Genomic DNA, 19627 nt, shown 5'->3' with positions numbered 1-19627 from the left:
TGCCTTAACTGCTTAAAGACAACAGGACAGAACAAATTAAAATGATCAAGGAACATATAGGCTGCTTGTGTACCTACGTCTTTGTATTAAAAGCCCAAATGCAAAACTTAGTAACATAAGAAATATGTTGTGGGGACTTCACCTTGTTCTTCATAGCTCCTTCATTAAATTCCATGAATGTCATGAAGATACAAGATTGGCTTGAAGGAGGAAAGATCTGCTCACACTTCAACTCTTCCTTGAAGCAGCTCATGAGAGTCTTGTTCTGGAAGTAACAAGCAAATAAAATCATATTCAAAAATCATAACTTGATTTTCAATTTGTATTCTAACATAATTATCACTATACTCTAGATCTGTAGTCCATGAACATTTCTAAATAACTATTGTACTATTGTGTTGTACCATGTTAGCCATTATAGATCTAATGAGAAGTCAAGCAAAATGACACTTTTCACTGGCTTACTAAAAAGATGACAATATACAAGCTTTCAAGGCAACTCAGGCCCCTACTTCAGGAAAGATGTAATCAATCTAGTAAAGTAAAACTTTACTGATTCCATGTCATTTAAAAATAATTAGTTAGGATGATGGCTATCAACTCATGAAGTTTCCAAAATCTTTGTTGAGAAACAGTAACATGTTACCTACCCAGCTGACAGTTGCAAAACTAATAGTTTGATTTTTATGCTAAGCCACTTTGTGCTTTCATCATGCTTATCAGTTTTACACAGGAAAATTACACGTGTCAGCAAATAAGACATAGGTTCAGGGAAAAAAAAAAAGGTATGTGGGATGTTGTTTCACAGCTAAGTGGCCTTTTGGAGTTTATAGGTGACTCATGTAGCCACATGCAAAAAGATGTCCCCTTTTACCATGCTTGTGTTTACCTCAAACTATGCTAAAATAAACTAATTGCTATCAGAAGTGACATGTGATCAATGTAAGGCACATTTACCATACGCTGCAAAAGTAAAAGCAGTCAGTTCTATTTTGACCTGTGCTGTTTCGGTTTGGAAATTAAACAAGTGTGCAGCATAAAATTGTGCCAATATCATAAATACATAATCCTGCTGTTGGATCATCTTCAGATATAATGTAACTAATTCAGACTACTGTGTGCATATTCCAGAGATAAGCACTATGACAGCCAAAAATTACTGACCTGTGGGAGGGAATGTGCTAAACACTAGAAACTTTAAGCTGAAGCCAAATACATGATTCAAACCACATTTAAAACCTGCGAAAAAACATTCATGTCCCCTGCAGTTTATTTCAGTAAAGTACTTAAAGAGGATTTGTCTATCCTTGAAATAATTTCTATTATTGTTCATTTTTACCAGGCGCTTTTATGCAAGGAAATTTAAAAAAATAAACTGTACATAATATACAATGAGGAACATTAACAGTATATTAAACTTCACATACATGCCACTCTTAGTGTTCTCCTTAAATGTAAGTCTTTTAAATGTTTTTGACCAATGAATTTATTTAAAAACAGGAAGACATTCTGTAATTTATTTGTGAGGAATTTATGAAATCTGATTCATATATATCAATAATTAGACATGGATATTAAAGCTTCACAATTTGTAAAAGAAATTAAGAGGTTTACTTTCATCTAGCAGTAGAATTAAAGTTTAGCTTTTAACATGTCAATTATTTAAATACCATTTGACATTAATAATTTGTAAATGGGTGACATTCATGCATAACTAGCATAGTACAAATTGTTTCGACTAGAGTCTTGATATAAACCAAATAATACAAATATATTATTCTCAGCTGGCTCATCCACAATGGTGTCCTGTGGCAGATATCAAATTATCTGACTTAACAAGCTTCTTTTGCCCCATACTAAATACAATATTTTAGCTGTTAAATGGTTTGACCCTGGTATTTTACCATTCTAATATCTTAGTACACAATTCTCAGTAAACACTCATTCAAGCTTTGACACCCTGTTGTGTGGAATTACGTACTTCAGCCTCTTTGCCTAGAATGCAGGCCCACTTGCTGTCTCTGGTTTTAGAACACATACACTACCTAATACAAATGGCAACAGGCACTCCTCTTCATTACAACAGCAACGACTCTACCATACCATATACCACACTGAACTTCCAGCTATGAAAGTTCTACCCAACATGGATCAGTTTATTCTATAATGTAACATTTTTCCTTTTCTCATGTACCTTCATTTTGTAGTTTCATACAGTAACTTTAATATTAAGCAAGTAAAGTTCCTATTGATGGTACTTGCTGTTGAAATGTGTTTGATACACATTGTAGCTACCACTTGTAACAGCCTGGTGTGCATCGTTTTAAGCAGACATTTAAACAGAAACAAATCTATTAAGCTACTTAATCAGGTACTATTTGGTAAAGCTTAGTGCCAATTTAAATTACTGCAGTCAAGTTTTTCTTACCATATACAAGCTTTGAAGGTATCTGGTCATAATTGTCAGATAAGCTGCAGACTCTCTGACATCCTTAGTTTGTTTAATGAAAAAATTATCAACAACCTATAGAAAAGGAGTAAATGGAGAAAAGGTGAAATTATTTACAAAAAAACAATTTCATTCACTAATGAGAACAGAAGTAAAGATCACCGTATGTGATGAGAAGCTCCCAAGCATGGACATGTTTTAGGAATTTGCAAAACAAATTACACAGCATGTTTTAGGTAGTATACAAGGTAATCAAGTAGAGATGCAAGATATAAATAATTATGTATGACTGCAATTCAAATAATTTTATTCCAATTTGCAAATACATATCCTAATGTGATGACTGTAAAAGAACTCTCCAAAGCATATCGTGTTGAAACTTGCTTGGTCATTTCATTCATTATGTTTCAACAGTAAACACATTGTATTTATGGTCAATCAAAACATGGCACTGAATATCTTTTTATGCTGTTGGATTTCAGAGACTTTTGCTGGACGAAACAGGTATAAAAAAATTTGTCAAAGTTTGTGAGAGTCTCTTTAAATGTTCTTGAGAAAATCACTAAATGCATACTATTCATTACCAATACTTTCTCTACTCTTTGCTTTCCAATGTTAAAACAGAATGTCAATATCCATCCATCCATTTTCCAACCCGCTGAATCCGAACACAGGGTCATGTGCTTGGTGTGTGGGTGTGTTTGTGTATGTCAATATCATTTAATTTTATTTCAGTTACCATATATACAACTGTGAATGGATGTCTTTGATCATTCTTGGTATTTAATGCCCTTGTGTCTCCTCTAGAGTATAAATCCAATATTCATTTCCTAACATTTCATTTTAAAATGATACAGATTTCTTATCACTCAAGCATAATTCCTCCTGACTATACTGTAAACTAAAAAATCTTACTGTAAAATAGTAGATTGATTTTACATAGTTTTTGCTGCCATCATATGGTAAATAAAAGATACTACAGTCATAGCAGTGGGAAAAACTATAGAACAAATTGTTTCCCACTCACACATGTACAGTTCCTAGATTTTTTAAAACATTTTCAAAAAGTTATCATCCTGATTATTTTTAAATAAATTATATTTTCCCTGTATAATTTTGTTTAGTGTGGCTTCCAAATAACTGATCACTATAACATGTACACTTGTAAAATTAATTTATTCAGGAAAGAAAAATGTTGGAAACCAGCTACACAGAACCATTTTAAATAAATCTGGGCAAACCCACCTACATTTGTTTCAAAGGATAACTCCATCTATCCATTCTCTTCCGCTTATCAGAGATCGGGTTGCGGGGGGCAGCAGCTTGAACAGAGATGCCCAGACTTCCCTCTCCCTGGCCACTTCTACTAGCTCTTCCGGGGGAATTCTGAGGCGTTCCCAGGCCAGCAGAGAGCCATAGTCCCTTCAGCGTGTCCTTGGTCTTCCCTGGGGCCTCCTCCCGGTTAGACATGCCCGGAACACCTCACCAGGGAGGCATCCTGATCAGATGCCCGAGCCACCTCATCTGACTCCTCTCGATGCGGAGGAGCAGCGGCTCTACTCTGAGCTCCTCACCCTATCTTTAAGGGAAAGCCCAGACACCCTGCGGAGGAAACTCATTTCAGCCGCTTGTAATTCGCGATCTCGTTCTTTTGGTCACTACCTATAGCTCATGACCATAGGTGAGGTTAGGAACGTAGATCGACTGGTAAATTGAGAGCTTTGCCTTTCGGCTCAGCTCCTTTTTCACCACAACAGACTGATGCAGAGCCCGCATCACTGCAGACGCTGCACCGATCCGCCTGTTGATCTCCCTCTCTATTCTTCCATCACTTGTGAACAAGACCCCAAGATACTTGAACCCTCCACTTGGGGCAGGATCTCGCTCCCAATCCTGAGTGGGCACTCCACCATTTTCCAGCTGAGAACCATGGTCTCGGATTTGGAGGTGCTGATTCCCATCCCACCCGCTTCACACTCGGCTGCGTACCGATCCAGAGAGAGCTGAAGGTCACGGCCTGACAAAGCAAACAGGACAACATCATCTGCAAATCCTGAGCCCAAACCGGACCCCCTCAATGCCTTGGTTTGCGCCTAGAAATTCTGTCCATAAAAGTTACGAACAGAATTGGTGACAAAGGGCAGCCCTGCCGGAGTCCAACTATCACCGGAAACGGGTTCGATTTACTGCTGGCAATGCGGACCAAGCTCTGACGTCGGTTGTACTGGGACCAAACAGCCCTTATCAGGGGGTCCGGTACCCATACTCCCAAAGGATAAGTAATTTAGTCATTTTGTTTACTTGCACAACAAATTGCTTTTAACAGTTTAACTCTACTAATACCAGCTGAAATTCCATTTACTCTATGGCAAAAAATGCTGTTCGTTTTCTAAATGTGCAAGATACTAAGAAATTAATTCATGCATTTATTTCTAGTAGGGGTTGACTAGTGCAATGCATTTCTCACTGGCTATTCTAATTGTTCTTTATGCGGCTTTCAATTAATTGAAAATGCTGCTGCAAGAATTATTACACAAATAGGGAAAATCTGTATGCACAACTCCTATTCTTAAGCCCTTACACTGGCTCCCAGTTAAGCTTAGGGCAGATTTCAAAATCCTATTTAACATATAAAGCCTTAAATGGCCATGGTCTTCTTATCTGAGGTTATCATTACTTAAAACAAGAGTGCCCATTGAGATCTCAAGATGACAGCCTACTTAAGATTTCAAGGATTAATAAAATAAGAGTGGAAGGTCAAGCATTTAGTTACAGAGCCCCAAAGCTGTGGAATGAGCGGTGGGCTAATATAAAAGAGATGCCCCTTCAGTCTCAGCTTTAAATCCAGGCTGAAGATTTACTATTTTGGTCTAGCATACCCTGACTAGAGCTGCCAATTAGCTGTGCATACTGAAATATAAGTAATATAACATTTAGAAACTATTAACAACCCTCATCTAATCTGTATCTTGATGGGGCTGCAACTTATCTACTGCCAAGCTGCTCTGATGCAAATGGAAATTGAATCTTGAATAAAGCAGCATTGGAATCAAGATACAAAAGTTCCCTCATTATATTGAATGACCAGCACAGTCTCCACTATAGAAAACCCAAGAGGGTGTAGGAAGACAGTTGGCCAAGGTCTGTAAGGACTGTGATATTGTTTTTGACTTTGTCTTTTACAATTTTAATCTCCTCCATTGTCAATTGGTCATAGTTTTTGAAACTGAGAGGGCATGCATTTTAAAAACACACAGGAGATAAGTCATAAGTACTGCAATAATTTTATAAAATTATAAATCCTGCATATACAGTACTAGCTCTGCAATCTGTTGTTACCTGGGTATTATTTCAAACTTGAGCTGTAAATTTTACTTTGTATTGTCCTCATCTCGTTTTTTCTGTGTTACACTCAAAGCTGTTAAAAGGATGAAAGATTTTTCAAGAACTCACAGGCTGAAGTTGACAGGTCAACTGATCTGGCTCATGTACAGTTAGGTCCATAAATATTTGGACGGAGACAACTTTTTTCTAATTTTGGTTCTGTACATTACCACAATGAATTTTAAATGAAACAACTCAGATGCAGTTGAAGTGCAGACTTTCAGCTTTAATTCAGTTGGGTGAACAAAATGATTGCATAAAAATGTGAGGCAACTAAAGTATTTTTTTTTAACACAATCTCTTCATTTCAGGGGCTCAAAAGTAATTGGACAATTGACTCAAAGGCTATTTCATGGGCAGGTGTGGGCAAGTCCGTCGTTATGTCATTATCAATTAAGCAGATAGAAGGCCTGGAGCTTATTTGAGGTGTGTTACTTGCATATGGAAGAACAGACAACATGCGGTGAAAAGAGCTCTCCATGAAGGTGAAAGAAGCCATCCTTAAGCTGCGAAAACAGAAAAAACCCATCAGAGAAACTGCTACAATATTACAAGTGGCAAAATCTACAGTTTGGTACATCCTGAGAAAGAAAGCAAGCACTGTTGAACTCAGCAACGCAAAAAGACCTGGACGTCCAACGGAAGATAACAGTGGTGGATGATCGCAGAATCATTTCCATGGTGAAGAGAAACCCCTTCACAACAGCCAACCAAGTGGACAACAATCTCCAGGGGGTAGGCGTATCGATATCCAAGTCTACCATAAAGAGAAGACTGCATGAAAGTAAATACAGAGGGTGCACTGCAAGGTGCAAGCCACTCATAAGCCTCAAGTAATAGAAAGGCTAGATTGGACTTTGCTAAAGAACATCTAAAAAAGTCAGCACAGTTCTGGAAAAACAGTTTTTTGGACAGATGAAACCAAGATCAACCTCTACCAGAATGACGGCAAGAAAAAAGTATGGAGAAGGTGTGGAACAGCTCATTATCCAAAGCGTACCACATCATCTGTAAAATACGGTGGAGGCAGTGTGATGGCTTGGGCGTGCATGGCTGCCAGTGGCACTGGGACACTAGTGTTTATTGATGATGTAACACAGGACAGAAGCAGCCAAATTAATTCTGAGGTGTTCAGAGACATACTGTCTGCTCAAATCCAGCTAAATGCAGTTCAATTGATTGGGCGGCATTTCATGATACAGATGGACAATGACCCAAAACATACAGCCAAAGCAACCCAGGAGTTTATTAAAGCAAAGAAGTGGAAAATTCTTGAATGGCCAAGTCAGTCACCTGATCTTAACCCAATTGAGCATGCATTTCACTTGTTGAAGACTAAACTTCAGACAGAAAGGCCCAGAAACAAACAGCAACTGAAAGCCGCTGCAGTAAAGGCCTGGCAGAGCATTAAAAAGGAGGAAACCCAGCATCTGGTGATGTCCGTGAGCTCAAGACTTCAGGCTGTCATTGCCAGCAAAGGGTTTTCAACCAAGTATTAGAAATGAACATTTTATTTCAGTTATTTAATTTGTCCAATTACTTTTGAGCCCCTGAAATTGAAGGGATTGTGTTAAAAAAAATGCTTTTAGTTGCCTCACATTTTTATGCAATCGTTTTGTTCACCCCACTGAATTAAAGCTGAAAGTCTGCACTTCAATTGCATCGGAGTTGTTTAATTTAAAATTCATTGTGGTAATGTACAGAACCAAAATTAGAAAAAAGTTGTCTCTGTCCAAATATTTATGGACCTAACTGTATTTCATCAATCATGAACTCTAAGTTAGATCAAAAAATTTGATGTTCAAATACTAATATTATATATAAATAAATAAATAAATAAATAAATAAAAACCTCACTTTTATTAAGGGAATTTAATATTTCAGGAGCGCTCCACAATGTTTCTTTATACATTATGGCAAGCCTAATTAACATTTAGAAATAGATTCCTTTATACTTATCTGCAATACATTTTGGGATATCTCAAACTGACACTGTATGCATTTTACGATACTTGAAATTTTATTCAAGGTACATCAGTACCACTTCCTTTACAAGTTCGTATCATTTTCAATTAAACTTCTGCTGATTTTAACATATATCCACGAGTTCTCTTGAAATACAGAATTTAGGACAGAAAATAAATGACAAGTAATCCATTCACTGTTCTGAAGGGACAACATTATATTCATAACAGTACAAGCACAAACACTGGGCGCAAACTCTGAAATTACAGAGGACAACTAAAAGCACAAAATATTACAAGTTATTTTTACATTTTGGATTTGACACTGATCAAATTGAACATACCTGTGTGTTCACTATTGCCTGCTGTAATGTACTTTCAGGCACACTGAGGTGCTGTGCAGAGCCACAGTCTTCAACCAGATAGATTGGTTTCTTTAACCCACATCTCTTCAGCCTAAACTGATAAAGGGTTGATAAGAAAAAAATATATATTATTTTTTTTTTTTTTTAATAATCTATGAGAAAGTGGTTTACACAAGCTAAGCATGGTCTTCACACTGCACTCTTGAATCTATAGGTTAAAAGAAAAATATACATCTTCAGCCAAAAAACAAAACACTTTAAATGTCTGTAAAACTTAACTAAGTTTTTCATTATATGAACAGAATGGTTTTTAATTCATGGAGAATTACCTTAATGGAGCAGAGTATTACCTCTTTCAGAGTAAAATAACACATTAGGACTGTGTTATATTAAACAAAATAGTCAAAAAAGATACACATGCTCCTAATTTGATTTGTATTCTGGAAGTACTATATTCATTACCACGAGTGTCACAATAAGAAAGTAGTTAGGGCTATTGCTTCAACATTCCAAGTAGTGGAAACCAATTCTTGGCTCATTCACAGTCTAACAAGGGTCTCAAAACTAGTTCTTGGAAGGCCCATCTTAGCTACTAGTTTTTATTCCAGTCAATTTCTTAATTACAATTAATTAATTACCAATTTATCTTGGTTCAGATTCACTAGTTTTTTAAAAAAATATATTTATTTTCTTCTTTAAATCATTAAACTGTAATATTAAGAAACACCTAACATTTTCTATCTCCTTTTCTTCTTCCAATTAAAATGAGCAGCAATCAAGAAAGAAAGTTCATCATCAAGTGTTTCAAATAAACATTCTAAAAGAAATGAGAGAATACTGAAAGACTGGGCTGTGTACCCTGCTCCAGGGATTACAACATTCTGATGAAAATATTGCACGCCACAATATTTAAAAGTCTGACATGGAAGAGTGAGAGTACTAACAAGACACAAAATTAAATGATGTTTCATTAACAAGAATTGGCTTCTAATTTTCACCTCCATCACGATGCCTTTAAAGATGACAATCATATGTAAATGTAGGCGCATGAATGTGTACAGTGTAATGAATGGAAGCCACCTCTTCAGCTAGGTCTTATTGTGTACTCAATGTTCCTGGAGCAGGCATCGCCCTGTAAAACTGTGATATAAGAAAACAAGTCAAAAAAACTTATAATCTATAAGTATAATTAACTATAATCTGTATGTTACTTTCCTTTGCGATGCTGCTGTGTAAAATGTACACAAATGTGGGTTATCCTATGTTATGGATCATGGTCATATATGGTCCACTTAAATCTCAGAATATATTTTAGGCTGTGTAGTTTGAAAATACAGTATATGGGGATTACTATACATTAATTACCGGGTCACAAGGTAGAAGTAGTGCAATCTCCTTGATGCTTGCAGTATATATGTCTGATGCTCCCAGTCAAGTACTATCTCAAAAAAAAAAAAAAAAAAAAAATACTAAGTATACTACAATCTAGCCCAAAAGGGCTATTCACCATTTGCTGTCTTGATACTTAAATGTGTATGCTTCTCTGTTACCTCAATATTTCAGAAACAAAAATATATAAAATGTATGTCTGTAGATATTGTTGAGAATTACGAACAGCAAACACAGATGGCATGGCAATAAGTATTTCAACATCACCCATCTGCTTCTTAAATTTTCACATTCTAAATTATGTTTTAAGTTTTAAAAAGAAGAGAAAAATGGTGGTACACAACAAATATAACATATGATCCACTCTCTAAGCTAAACCATGAGATAAAGCCACTATCTGAATATTAGAAAGATGATCTATTTGTCTGGTCAAAAAATAGCGGAGACCACATCTTTTTAGCTTTAGGCGTAATATAATTAAACTTTTTTGGCCAACAATTAACAGGGCTAGGTAACCCCAGCCATGTATTAGAGATGGATTTATGTTATCATCAACAACTTCATAACACACAAATGTCACCATACTAATACAGCTCTGCCATCATGACCCTTCTACCATGAATATTAACAAAAGTCAGTAAAATCAAGGTCTATCAGAAAGGAAAGCAACACTGTGCAAACCTTCTTGCATTACATGTGTCAAAAAATAAGCAAGACAAGATAACAAGCTTACCTTCTGTTCACGAAAGCGCCCATCAATGATACTTCCACATAAGTCATCCATTCGCTTGCGTTCAACAATATAATCAAGGACTAGTTCACGGGGCTGGGGGGCACGCAACTGACCTAATGGGACAGAAACATGGCTCAACTAAATGTTTTTATTTGCTTTTACTCTAAAATGTTTTTTCCGATACTATTTTTGCAACTGAATTTATTTTCTAATTACTCAAATCTGATATATGTTCATCTGTACATTGTTTTACTTTCTCATTTGTGTTTTTCTTGAAAGAAATGTGTCTTTCTTACTCATTCGCAGGGCTGTGGAGTCAGTACACAAATCCTTCAACTTCAATTCCTCAATTTATGGTACCACAGACTCTGACTCCTTTATTTGAAATTTAAGCCAATAAACAGTACCAGTCAAAATTCTGAGGTTACCCAGAGATGACTGGAAAAGAATATTATGCTCAACATCCTGGAGTCATCCTTTCTATGTTTCAGACAACACTGGTATTTGGTATTTAGTAAAGGTGGTGCTAATGAAATTAAGGATAGGCTCATCCATTACTTCTGAAAATGGGGCTTTGTAGCCATATGCCATTTCAAGCAGTAATGTCCATTATACACACTAGTAGTGCCTTGGTTATATTTTTAAATCAGTTTAATGGTATCTAGATTAAAAAAAGGTATGAATTTCTACCAAAAACACAAATTTCTTGGTGACCCCAAACTTTTGAACAGCAGTGCATTTACTATGTTAACGCAACACCCACAACATACAAAATGCATAGCATTTTATCACTGCCAAAATGAATCATTAGGCTTCTGATTAGCATCGTAACCTGTTAAAGTTTGGGCTTAAAGGCTGTAGTAATGCCATTGCAGCTTTTTTACACTACTTATTAAAGAAGTTATAAACACGAACATTGCACAAAATAAAATAAAAAAAGGTTACATTTTTATCAAAAAGCTAGAAGAAAAAAATGTATGTAAAACTGGAAATTTTAACACATTAAATTACGATTTACATTTAGCTGGACTGCGGTGGGTTGGCACCCTGCCCAGGATTGTTTCCTGCCTTGTGCCCTGTGTTGGCTGGGATTGGCTCCAGCAGACCCCCGTGACCCTGTGTTCAGATTCAGCGGGTTGGAAAATGGATGGATGGATGGATTTAGCTGGAGATTGTACTACAGTAACCTAATAATTGCTCTGGACTCCACTCCACACAGTGCTGCAATTGTTATTTATGCTTGCTAGTAGTCACATACAAATAAATACTGATATCTAAGATATGCCACTGTATTAAGACCAGATGTGGGTAGAAAAAATTGTACTCAAGTAAGAGTAGTGTTACTTCAAAATAATATTACTCAAGTAGAAGTAAAAAGTAGTCATCCAAAAAATTACTCAAGTAAGAGTAAAAAAGTATTTGGTGAAAAGACTACAAGTACTGAGTAACTGTTTGATCATAATAAATTATTTATTTTTTAGAAATGTTGTAATATGAATGAGGGCGAAACACGTGTTGCGTACTCTTTGCATTTATTTGACAGTAAACTATTTCAAACCATTCTATGATCTGCTCTTCACAAACTGAGGGCACCGTGGCGGATGTTAGCAGATTGCTGGCCAACCACAAGCATTACCTGGTAGGTAACCACCCATACAATCAGATTGTGTCACAGACTTCGAATGCCGTGAATGTAATTACCCCGATCTACATGCTGTCAAATAAACGAACCACACACCGTGGCGCAACGTTAGGGGCATCGCCTCTGGCGCTGACGTCCGAGGTTCGATTCCCGAGAGGGAGTGCAGCGGAGTGTGTACGCCTGATGAGCCCAGAATGAGGGCGAAACACGTGTCGCGTACTCTTTGCATTTATTTGACAGTAAAACTATTTCAAACCATATATTATATATATATATATATATATATATATATATATATATATATATATATATATATATATACATACACAGCATATGTGTGTGTGTGTTTATCTGAGATTTAGGTCAATAAAATAAATGAAAAATGATTCAGCCTGTTTATTATTCAACACACGCTGAAGAAAAGCAAGAAGGCCGTTAGAGTACATATAGATCTGAAAGGCACTAGATAGACAGATAAATAGGAAAGTCACTGTTTAATAACAGATGTGGGATGCTCGTTTTAAAAAAAATTAAAATTGAGACTGCAATTAACATGAACAAGTGTCCTTATAACTGTTCTTATTCTGAAGTTCTGTAAGACATACCCTGTCATACAGATCACTGAATAATGCACAGACAGAGAAGTTACTAGATAGATAAACTGGGAAGGCACTGTATAATTGAAGATAGATAGATAGATAGATAGATAGATAGATAGATAGATAGATAGATAGATAGATAGCTAGATAGATAGATAGATAGATAGATAGATAGATAGATAGATAGATAGTAAGATAGATAGATAGATAGATAGATAGATAGATAGATAGATAGATAGATAGATAGATAGATAGATAGATAGATAGATAGATAGATAGATAGGAAAGGCACTATGTGACAGGTGCTGCAGAAAGGCAAGCAGGCAGTGACAGTTCATTCACATGTGAAAGGCACTAGATAAACGGATAGATAGGGAAGGCACTTATATAACAGGCAGACAGAGAAAGCACTAGACAGATACATAACAGTATTAGCTATATAGTAGTTTCATTTGGGAAGGCACTTATATAACAGGCAGACAGAGAAAGCACTAGACAGATACATAACAGTATTAGCTATATAGTAGTTTCATTTTATATATAATATATATGTATTTTACAACTCGTAGAATTATGTCAAAAAGAAATACATTAAATCATATATCAATCGACACACACTGCACGCAGGCAAGCGGGCAGTGAGAGTGGAGATAGATGTGAAAGACGCTAGATAGATTGTTTATAACAGGCAAAAATAGCGACCAACACTTGATAACAGTATTAGCTATAATCAATGAAAACATGAATTAATCAACAGAAATAACCGTGTGATCGACATTTTAAACTTAACGATTTACTTAAGAAAAAAAGAAAAACGCTCCAGCACGTCATTGAAGGCAGACGCTGCAGGCAAGCAGGCAAGCAGGCAGGCGGGCAGAGCGGCGAAAAGCACAGAACAACGCCCCCCCGAAACGGAAGTGGCAGAAAATAGATTGCATCGGTAGTGGTTTAGCAGTACCCTAGAGCAGGGGTAGGCAACGTCGGTCCTCGAGTGCCACAGTATGTGCAGGTTTTTGTTCCAACCCAGTTCCTTAACGAGAACTCAGTTATTGCTGATGAAGCACATATTGCTTAAGTGACATTTTAATGCTTCATTTTAGTGGTCTCGCTTGTTAAGGTTCTCCAACCTTAATTGCTTATTTCAATCTTAAACTGCTGCATTCAGTGTTTTAATTGCTCCTTATTAGCAATAAGATGTAAAACAGGGGTAGGCAACGTCGGTCCTGGTGAGCCACAGTGGCTACAGGTTTTCATTCCAACCCAATTGCTTAATTAGAAACCAATCATTGCCAATCTCAGACCTTATTTAATTTTATGGCTTGTTAGTCTGTGCAATGTAAGGCTTTTATATCGTAGATTTTTTTCCTTTCCAAGGATATCATCCAAATGATTTGAAGCCTAAAACAGATCATTTTCAGTCTGTCACATTTTTCTATTAAGTGTTTTATTAAATCAAACCGTGCATGATGAACACACACAGATGTAATTGGAAAAAAGCTAGCTGGAGAACTGCTGGCTGCTTTGTCTTTTACATCTTATTGCTAATAAGGAGCAATTAAAACACTGAATGCAGCAGTTTGAGATTGAAATAAGCAATTAAGGTTGGAGAACCTTAACAAGCGAGACCACTAAAATGAAGCATTAAAATGTCACTTAAGCAATATGTGCTTCATCAGCAATAATTGAGTTCTCGTTAAGGAACTGGGTTGGAACAAAAACCTGCACATACTGTGGCACTCCAGGACCGACGTTGCCTACCCCTGCCCTAGAGAATGAATGGGAAACGGTTTAGGGAGTTTTAGCTAAAGAATACTCGGCGGCCGCGTGGGAGCCGTGCATGTTTGGAATACAGAGTATATAATGGAAAAAAAGTAACGATTCGAGCGTTGCCCAATGTAGCGGAGTAAGAGTAGCGTTTATTCTTCACAAATGTACTTAAGTAAAAGTAAAAAGTATCGTGCAGTAAAACTGCTCTTAGAAGTACAATTTTTTTTAAAAGTTACTCAAGTAAATTTAACGGAGTAAATGTAACTCATTACTACCCACCTCTGATTAAGACTATGCAAAAATAACTTTCCAGTAACAAACTGCAGGTAGTAAACATAGAACACATGGTGCATATTTGTTTGCAGCATTACGACTAGCACCTAAATTAGCCAACAACTAATATACTAGAAGATACATTTAAGATATATACTGTAAACATTATTTAAATAGTCTGAGTTCTAATTTGTTATGAAGGTGCGTATTTTAATAACTTTTAACAAATGATTAACAGCTCATGTTTTGATCCACTTTAAAACTGTTAAAGTTGTAATGTACCTGTATTAAAGTTTTAACACAATGCATAGTGCTACAAAAAATATACTAACAGTAATATGATAGACACAAGTGATTTGTTTTAGTACCATTAAAACACATTATTATACTTGTATACACACACACGCAGTAATTTTAGTCATTTTTTTTATGGAATTGATAACAGTTATAAAGGCTGTGCAGTACGCATATAGGAAAAATAAAAGTTATAGAACAGCAATTATATACTGCAGTGATAATTTTAACCTTCCAGCTAAATAATAGTGCAGAAGCAAGTAAAACAAATGAACTAATAAAGAACAAAGAAGGATAGACAGAAAATGGCTCCGATTTCTTTAAGGACTGACAGGAAATCAAAAGATATCACTGTTCCTGACTGTAAAATCTAAAATAAATGCACATCTTAATACATAAGAAAATAGAATTTTGAATGGTGTGAAAAATCTTTTTTCAAACAATGTTGGATATTTTTTTCCTATGTTAAACAATTTTGTAGCAATAAGCAATTAACTTTTGATAGAAATTTGCAGTTGGACATTGTACCACCAGGACTATTCTGCAAACATCATAGGCTGAACAAAGATACCCCAATCCAACTATTAAATGCAACACTTTGCGTTTTGCTCAGATTTTTTTCATAAATACATTTACTTTTTGGTAAGATTGGGTTTTTATGAACCTCAGGGCCACAAGATTTATTCGAGAAAACAGTTTTCCTTTGCCAGTATGTAAATGGCCAAGAATCCACGACAGTCAGGCAATCAGTGACTTGTAGCTTTACATAAAAATATTAAACATAAATGTATATATTTCAACATCTTTCCATCAATATCCCTTTTGTGTATAAACCACAGCATAAAGGAGGCATAAGCTAGAACAACACATTTTTAGTAACATTTATAGTAATAAAATGGTAATACTAAAGAAAACACAGTTTTGACTGAGTTAAAAGATGCCTAAAAAAATTATCAGTTTGTTGCATTAAGAAAAGTATTTTGCTAGAGGTGGCTTAATGTTTGTAATGGAAATATAAATAAATAAAACACACACACACACACACACCAGTAGAGCATTAGAAAATATATGAATATAAATGCACCACATCTTACCAGGCACAAAATTCACTTTCTCCCGTGCAACCCACAAAAAGTCTCCAACATGCAGCTTCCTTACATCAAAATTCACACCATTTCTCTTCAGCTCTGTCACCAACTCTTGTTTCCTTGCACTGGATCCTCTACAGCAAGCAAGAGGAATTCACAATTAATCACAATTATAATTAGACAGTGGTGTTCATTTAGCATGATTTAATCTTTTGTAAAATTAATGGTCACTGGATAACTGCACTAATGCTTTTGAAATAAAAACGCCTAGCTAGAGAGTAACTTCAATTATACAAATAAGTATACGACATCAATGCATAACAAGATAGTCTCAATTTGTATAACTACAATAAGGATTATACATAATATACTGCTGTCTTTTCATGTTTCTCAGCAAAATAAACTTGTATTTTTATGTGCCAGGAAACGTGGAATTAAAGGGTGTATGGAAAAAATAATACATATTTAAAATATCTATTAAAAAATGTAAATGTCACAAATCCTCTGGTGCACAACAACAAAACAATAGCAAAGGTGTGCGTTAGATTAACTGTTTGAATCTACATAAGTATGGCTGTGTACATATTGTGTGCTTTGGTTCCTGCTTAGTGCTGCTAGATTAAGCTTAGGTGCCCAAGAACCCTGTATTTCAGTAAAAAGGAAAACAGAGGGACTGATAGTTGTCACAATTAGCATAATGTACTCCTCAATAAGCTAAACAGCATTACAAAAACAACAGCAAAGGTAAATGTCGAAATGGAGTAATTTTATGAGAATGCAGTTGTGAACCAAGTGCAGTAGGATATATCAGAAAAAAATCATTGACATTCATTTTTTTAATAATCATAAAATTGAAAGAAGAACACATACCCAGTGGTTTCAACGAAATCCACACAGAGAATAATGTCAAAACATCCAGGTTTCAAAGTAAACTCGGGTACATGAACATGAGGTACATTCAAAGTTCGCAAAGTTGGAATTCCATCTTGAGTGGTGCACAGATTGCTCATCCCTCTTAGATCACTACTCTGCCCATATTCAGTGCCTTCACCTGTTAAAGCTCTGCTTCTAGTTGCATATTAAATTTAAAAAAGAAATAATACGGTATTATTTAAATTATTCACTTATTAGATGGATGCCTTTATCCAAGGCGATTTACAACATTTGAAACAAAATTGGTTACATTTGTTTTTCCAGGCAGGTAAAGTGACTTGCTCTTGTTCACACAGTATTATGCGTATAATTTGAACTCAAAAACCTCTCAGTCTGAAATCCAGTGTCCAAAGACTTAACCAATATGCCATATTGCCTGCCTATTATTATCACTCTTGGAAAGTAATTCACAATAATGAATTAAAAACAACTGTTCTTAAGCTCTGCGGTGGGTTGGCACCCTGCCCAGGATTGTTTCCTGCCTTGTGCCCTGTGTTGGCTGGGATTGGCTCCAGCAGACCCCCGTGACCCTGTGTTCGGATTCAGCGGGTTGGAAAATGGATGGATGGATGGATGGATGTTCTTAAGCTAGGTTTCCTGCAAAAAAAATATTTGTATGCATAGCACATTTCAGCTGACACCTATTTTTAAACCATCCTTGCAAAGCCGTAAAGCATCTTATTGATGGAAAGTGTACTGAAGAAATTCTTCCTTTGTCACATAAGTTCTAAGCTTTATGAAGAGCTATGAAAACAATTTGATTCCTTCAATAAAATGGTAGGTATCCTATGGAAACTCTAGATTTTTCTCCCTTAGCACAAATGCAGTATCTGACTTTTTTATTTGTTTGCTTATTTAACTCTTCAAACCAGAAAAAAAAGTTTGTGGTGAGCTTCAGTTCATTTTAAGTAAATTATGATTGATATAAAAGTCGAAGTTTTATTTGAGCAGCATAAGAGTAAAAGGTGGATTTTCATTCACTGAAAACAAACTACACTGTACATACAATATATCTAAACATGTGATGTTTTGATCTAAGAATCTTGAGCAAACTGATGCTTTCATGAATCACTGCTGTAGATTAACATCCAGTTTTCACCAGATACACATTTCTGAGAGAAAACTTCCTTATGCAGTCTGAGTCTCTATCATGTTATGAGAAGCAATTGCCAGTAGCAGTGATGTTTATGCGTTTGGGCTCCTGCAAAAAGGCATCTCTCCCCTCTACCCCCAACCCAACAAGTAAGCCAATTTTGTAGGATAGAATTACATGACTAACAAATCAATACTTACACTGTCCCAACACTAAAATTACCAAGTAATTCAGCATTAAACAAAACAGTATCAGTACAACATTATTAAAACCTGGACATACTGTAATATATTTGAAGATAATTCCTTCAGCAATGTAAGCTAGTGAAAAGCTGTATATGCCTAAGTTGACAACACTTACTATTCCTTTAAAACAAAAAAGTGTACAATCAAGATTGTCACAGGAAACATTTAAAACATCATGAAAGTAAAACTAACCACTTGAATCACGCAACTAGATGCAATTCAGCGAAAGGATGGAGAAGCAAAAGCCACATTAGATAAAAAAAGCCCATATAAATTTCAAATGTAGGTTTTTTTTCATTTCACATTTTGTGTAAAATACTCTGGCATTGAGTGCCATCATTTTTGTGCTCTCATAACGTATCCGCTGAAAAGGTTTGCCATCCTTAATGAACCGTGGCAAAAATGAGCTAATTACATGCAACATCCAGCTCACTCATTACATACATTATGTAACATTTCTGAAAGGCACAGAGGCAGATAATTACTCTTGTTAGGATTATCATGCAAATGCACATCTTTCCAAATATTTAAAATAATAGTTACGATAAACAACACCATTTATACAGATACTAAAAATTAATTCAGTTATAGTATTCTTGAATAAAATGCACATTCATTTTTAATAATTAGCATTACTGTATACAGCATTTAGCTATTAAATTTAATTACTTATTCCTTTCAAAGCGCTTACATAAAATAATGTTTTAAATTGATATTTACATTATATTTACTTCATCAGTTTCTTCTTCCTCTGCAAGATCTACAGTTTCAATTTGTTCACTCTCATTCTTTTGTGAAGATTCGAGGATGTTGACATTACTTGTATTTTCCTCATTCGTCAGCAGTTTTCTAGCTAGCTCCAGGCCATTCTTTGTCAGAGAGTATCTGCCAAATAACAATCCAAACAAACTTGACATTTCAACTAACATCCAAACTGATTTTTGTTTTGATTTCAAAATAAGGGAAAAATAAAAAGTATCATTCTGTTCGGTATTACAACATTCTCACTGTAACTGCTCATAAAATGAATTTCTGTTTTTCATCAGGACTACAAAATGTACTGTACATGCTTTGTGGACAGTTTTGATGGAAAAAAAAAAAAAGCCAATAACTGATGTTCACCTTGCTGGGTTATTAGTCTTCAGGACAAAGTCCTTCTGGATTAGTGTACTGACTGAAGACCAGGCTGTATACCTAGTGCCAAGCTCAGGCTAAAAACAGAAAGGATAAAAAATAAATACAAATTATAACACATAATTTAACTGACTTCTTAATCAATAAATTATTATTAACTCCTCAAAAAATAAGATGAAATATGAATCAGTTTTGCATTCATCACAGCTCTTATATTTTACAACACCAGGATTATATTTTGTACTGCAATACCCAGGCAGGTGGAACAATCATCT

At 35.5% G+C, this 19627-nt stretch overlaps 1 protein-coding gene across 1 annotated transcript in view; it reads right to left on the bottom strand.

Moving 5' to 3' along the window:
- The window catches only part of mus81 (MUS81 structure-specific endonuclease subunit), a 42150-nt gene that overhangs the window by 4956 nt on the left and 17567 nt on the right, over positions 1-19627 (bottom strand). Inside the window, exons 7-14 of the mRNA XM_028802849.2 lie at positions 19341-19429; positions 18939-19103; positions 16818-17015; positions 15954-16081; positions 10285-10397; positions 8142-8258; positions 2429-2524; positions 143-265 (exon numbers count right to left, since the gene is read on the bottom strand). Of these exons, the coding sequence (XP_028658682.2) occupies positions 143-265; positions 2429-2524; positions 8142-8258; positions 10285-10397; positions 15954-16081; positions 16818-17015; positions 18939-19103; positions 19341-19429 (1029 nt within the window). The remainder of the gene's footprint in view (positions 1-142; positions 266-2428; positions 2525-8141; positions 8259-10284; positions 10398-15953; positions 16082-16817; positions 17016-18938; positions 19104-19340; positions 19430-19627) is intronic.

Source organism: Erpetoichthys calabaricus, chromosome 1 (assembly GCF_900747795.2).
Source record: "Erpetoichthys calabaricus chromosome 1, fErpCal1.3, whole genome shotgun sequence".
In the NCBI taxonomy this organism is placed as follows: domain Eukaryota; kingdom Metazoa; phylum Chordata; class Cladistia; order Polypteriformes; family Polypteridae; genus Erpetoichthys; species Erpetoichthys calabaricus.
Note: the sequence above shows the minus strand (reverse complement) of the source record. Positions and strands in the feature narration are given on the sequence as shown.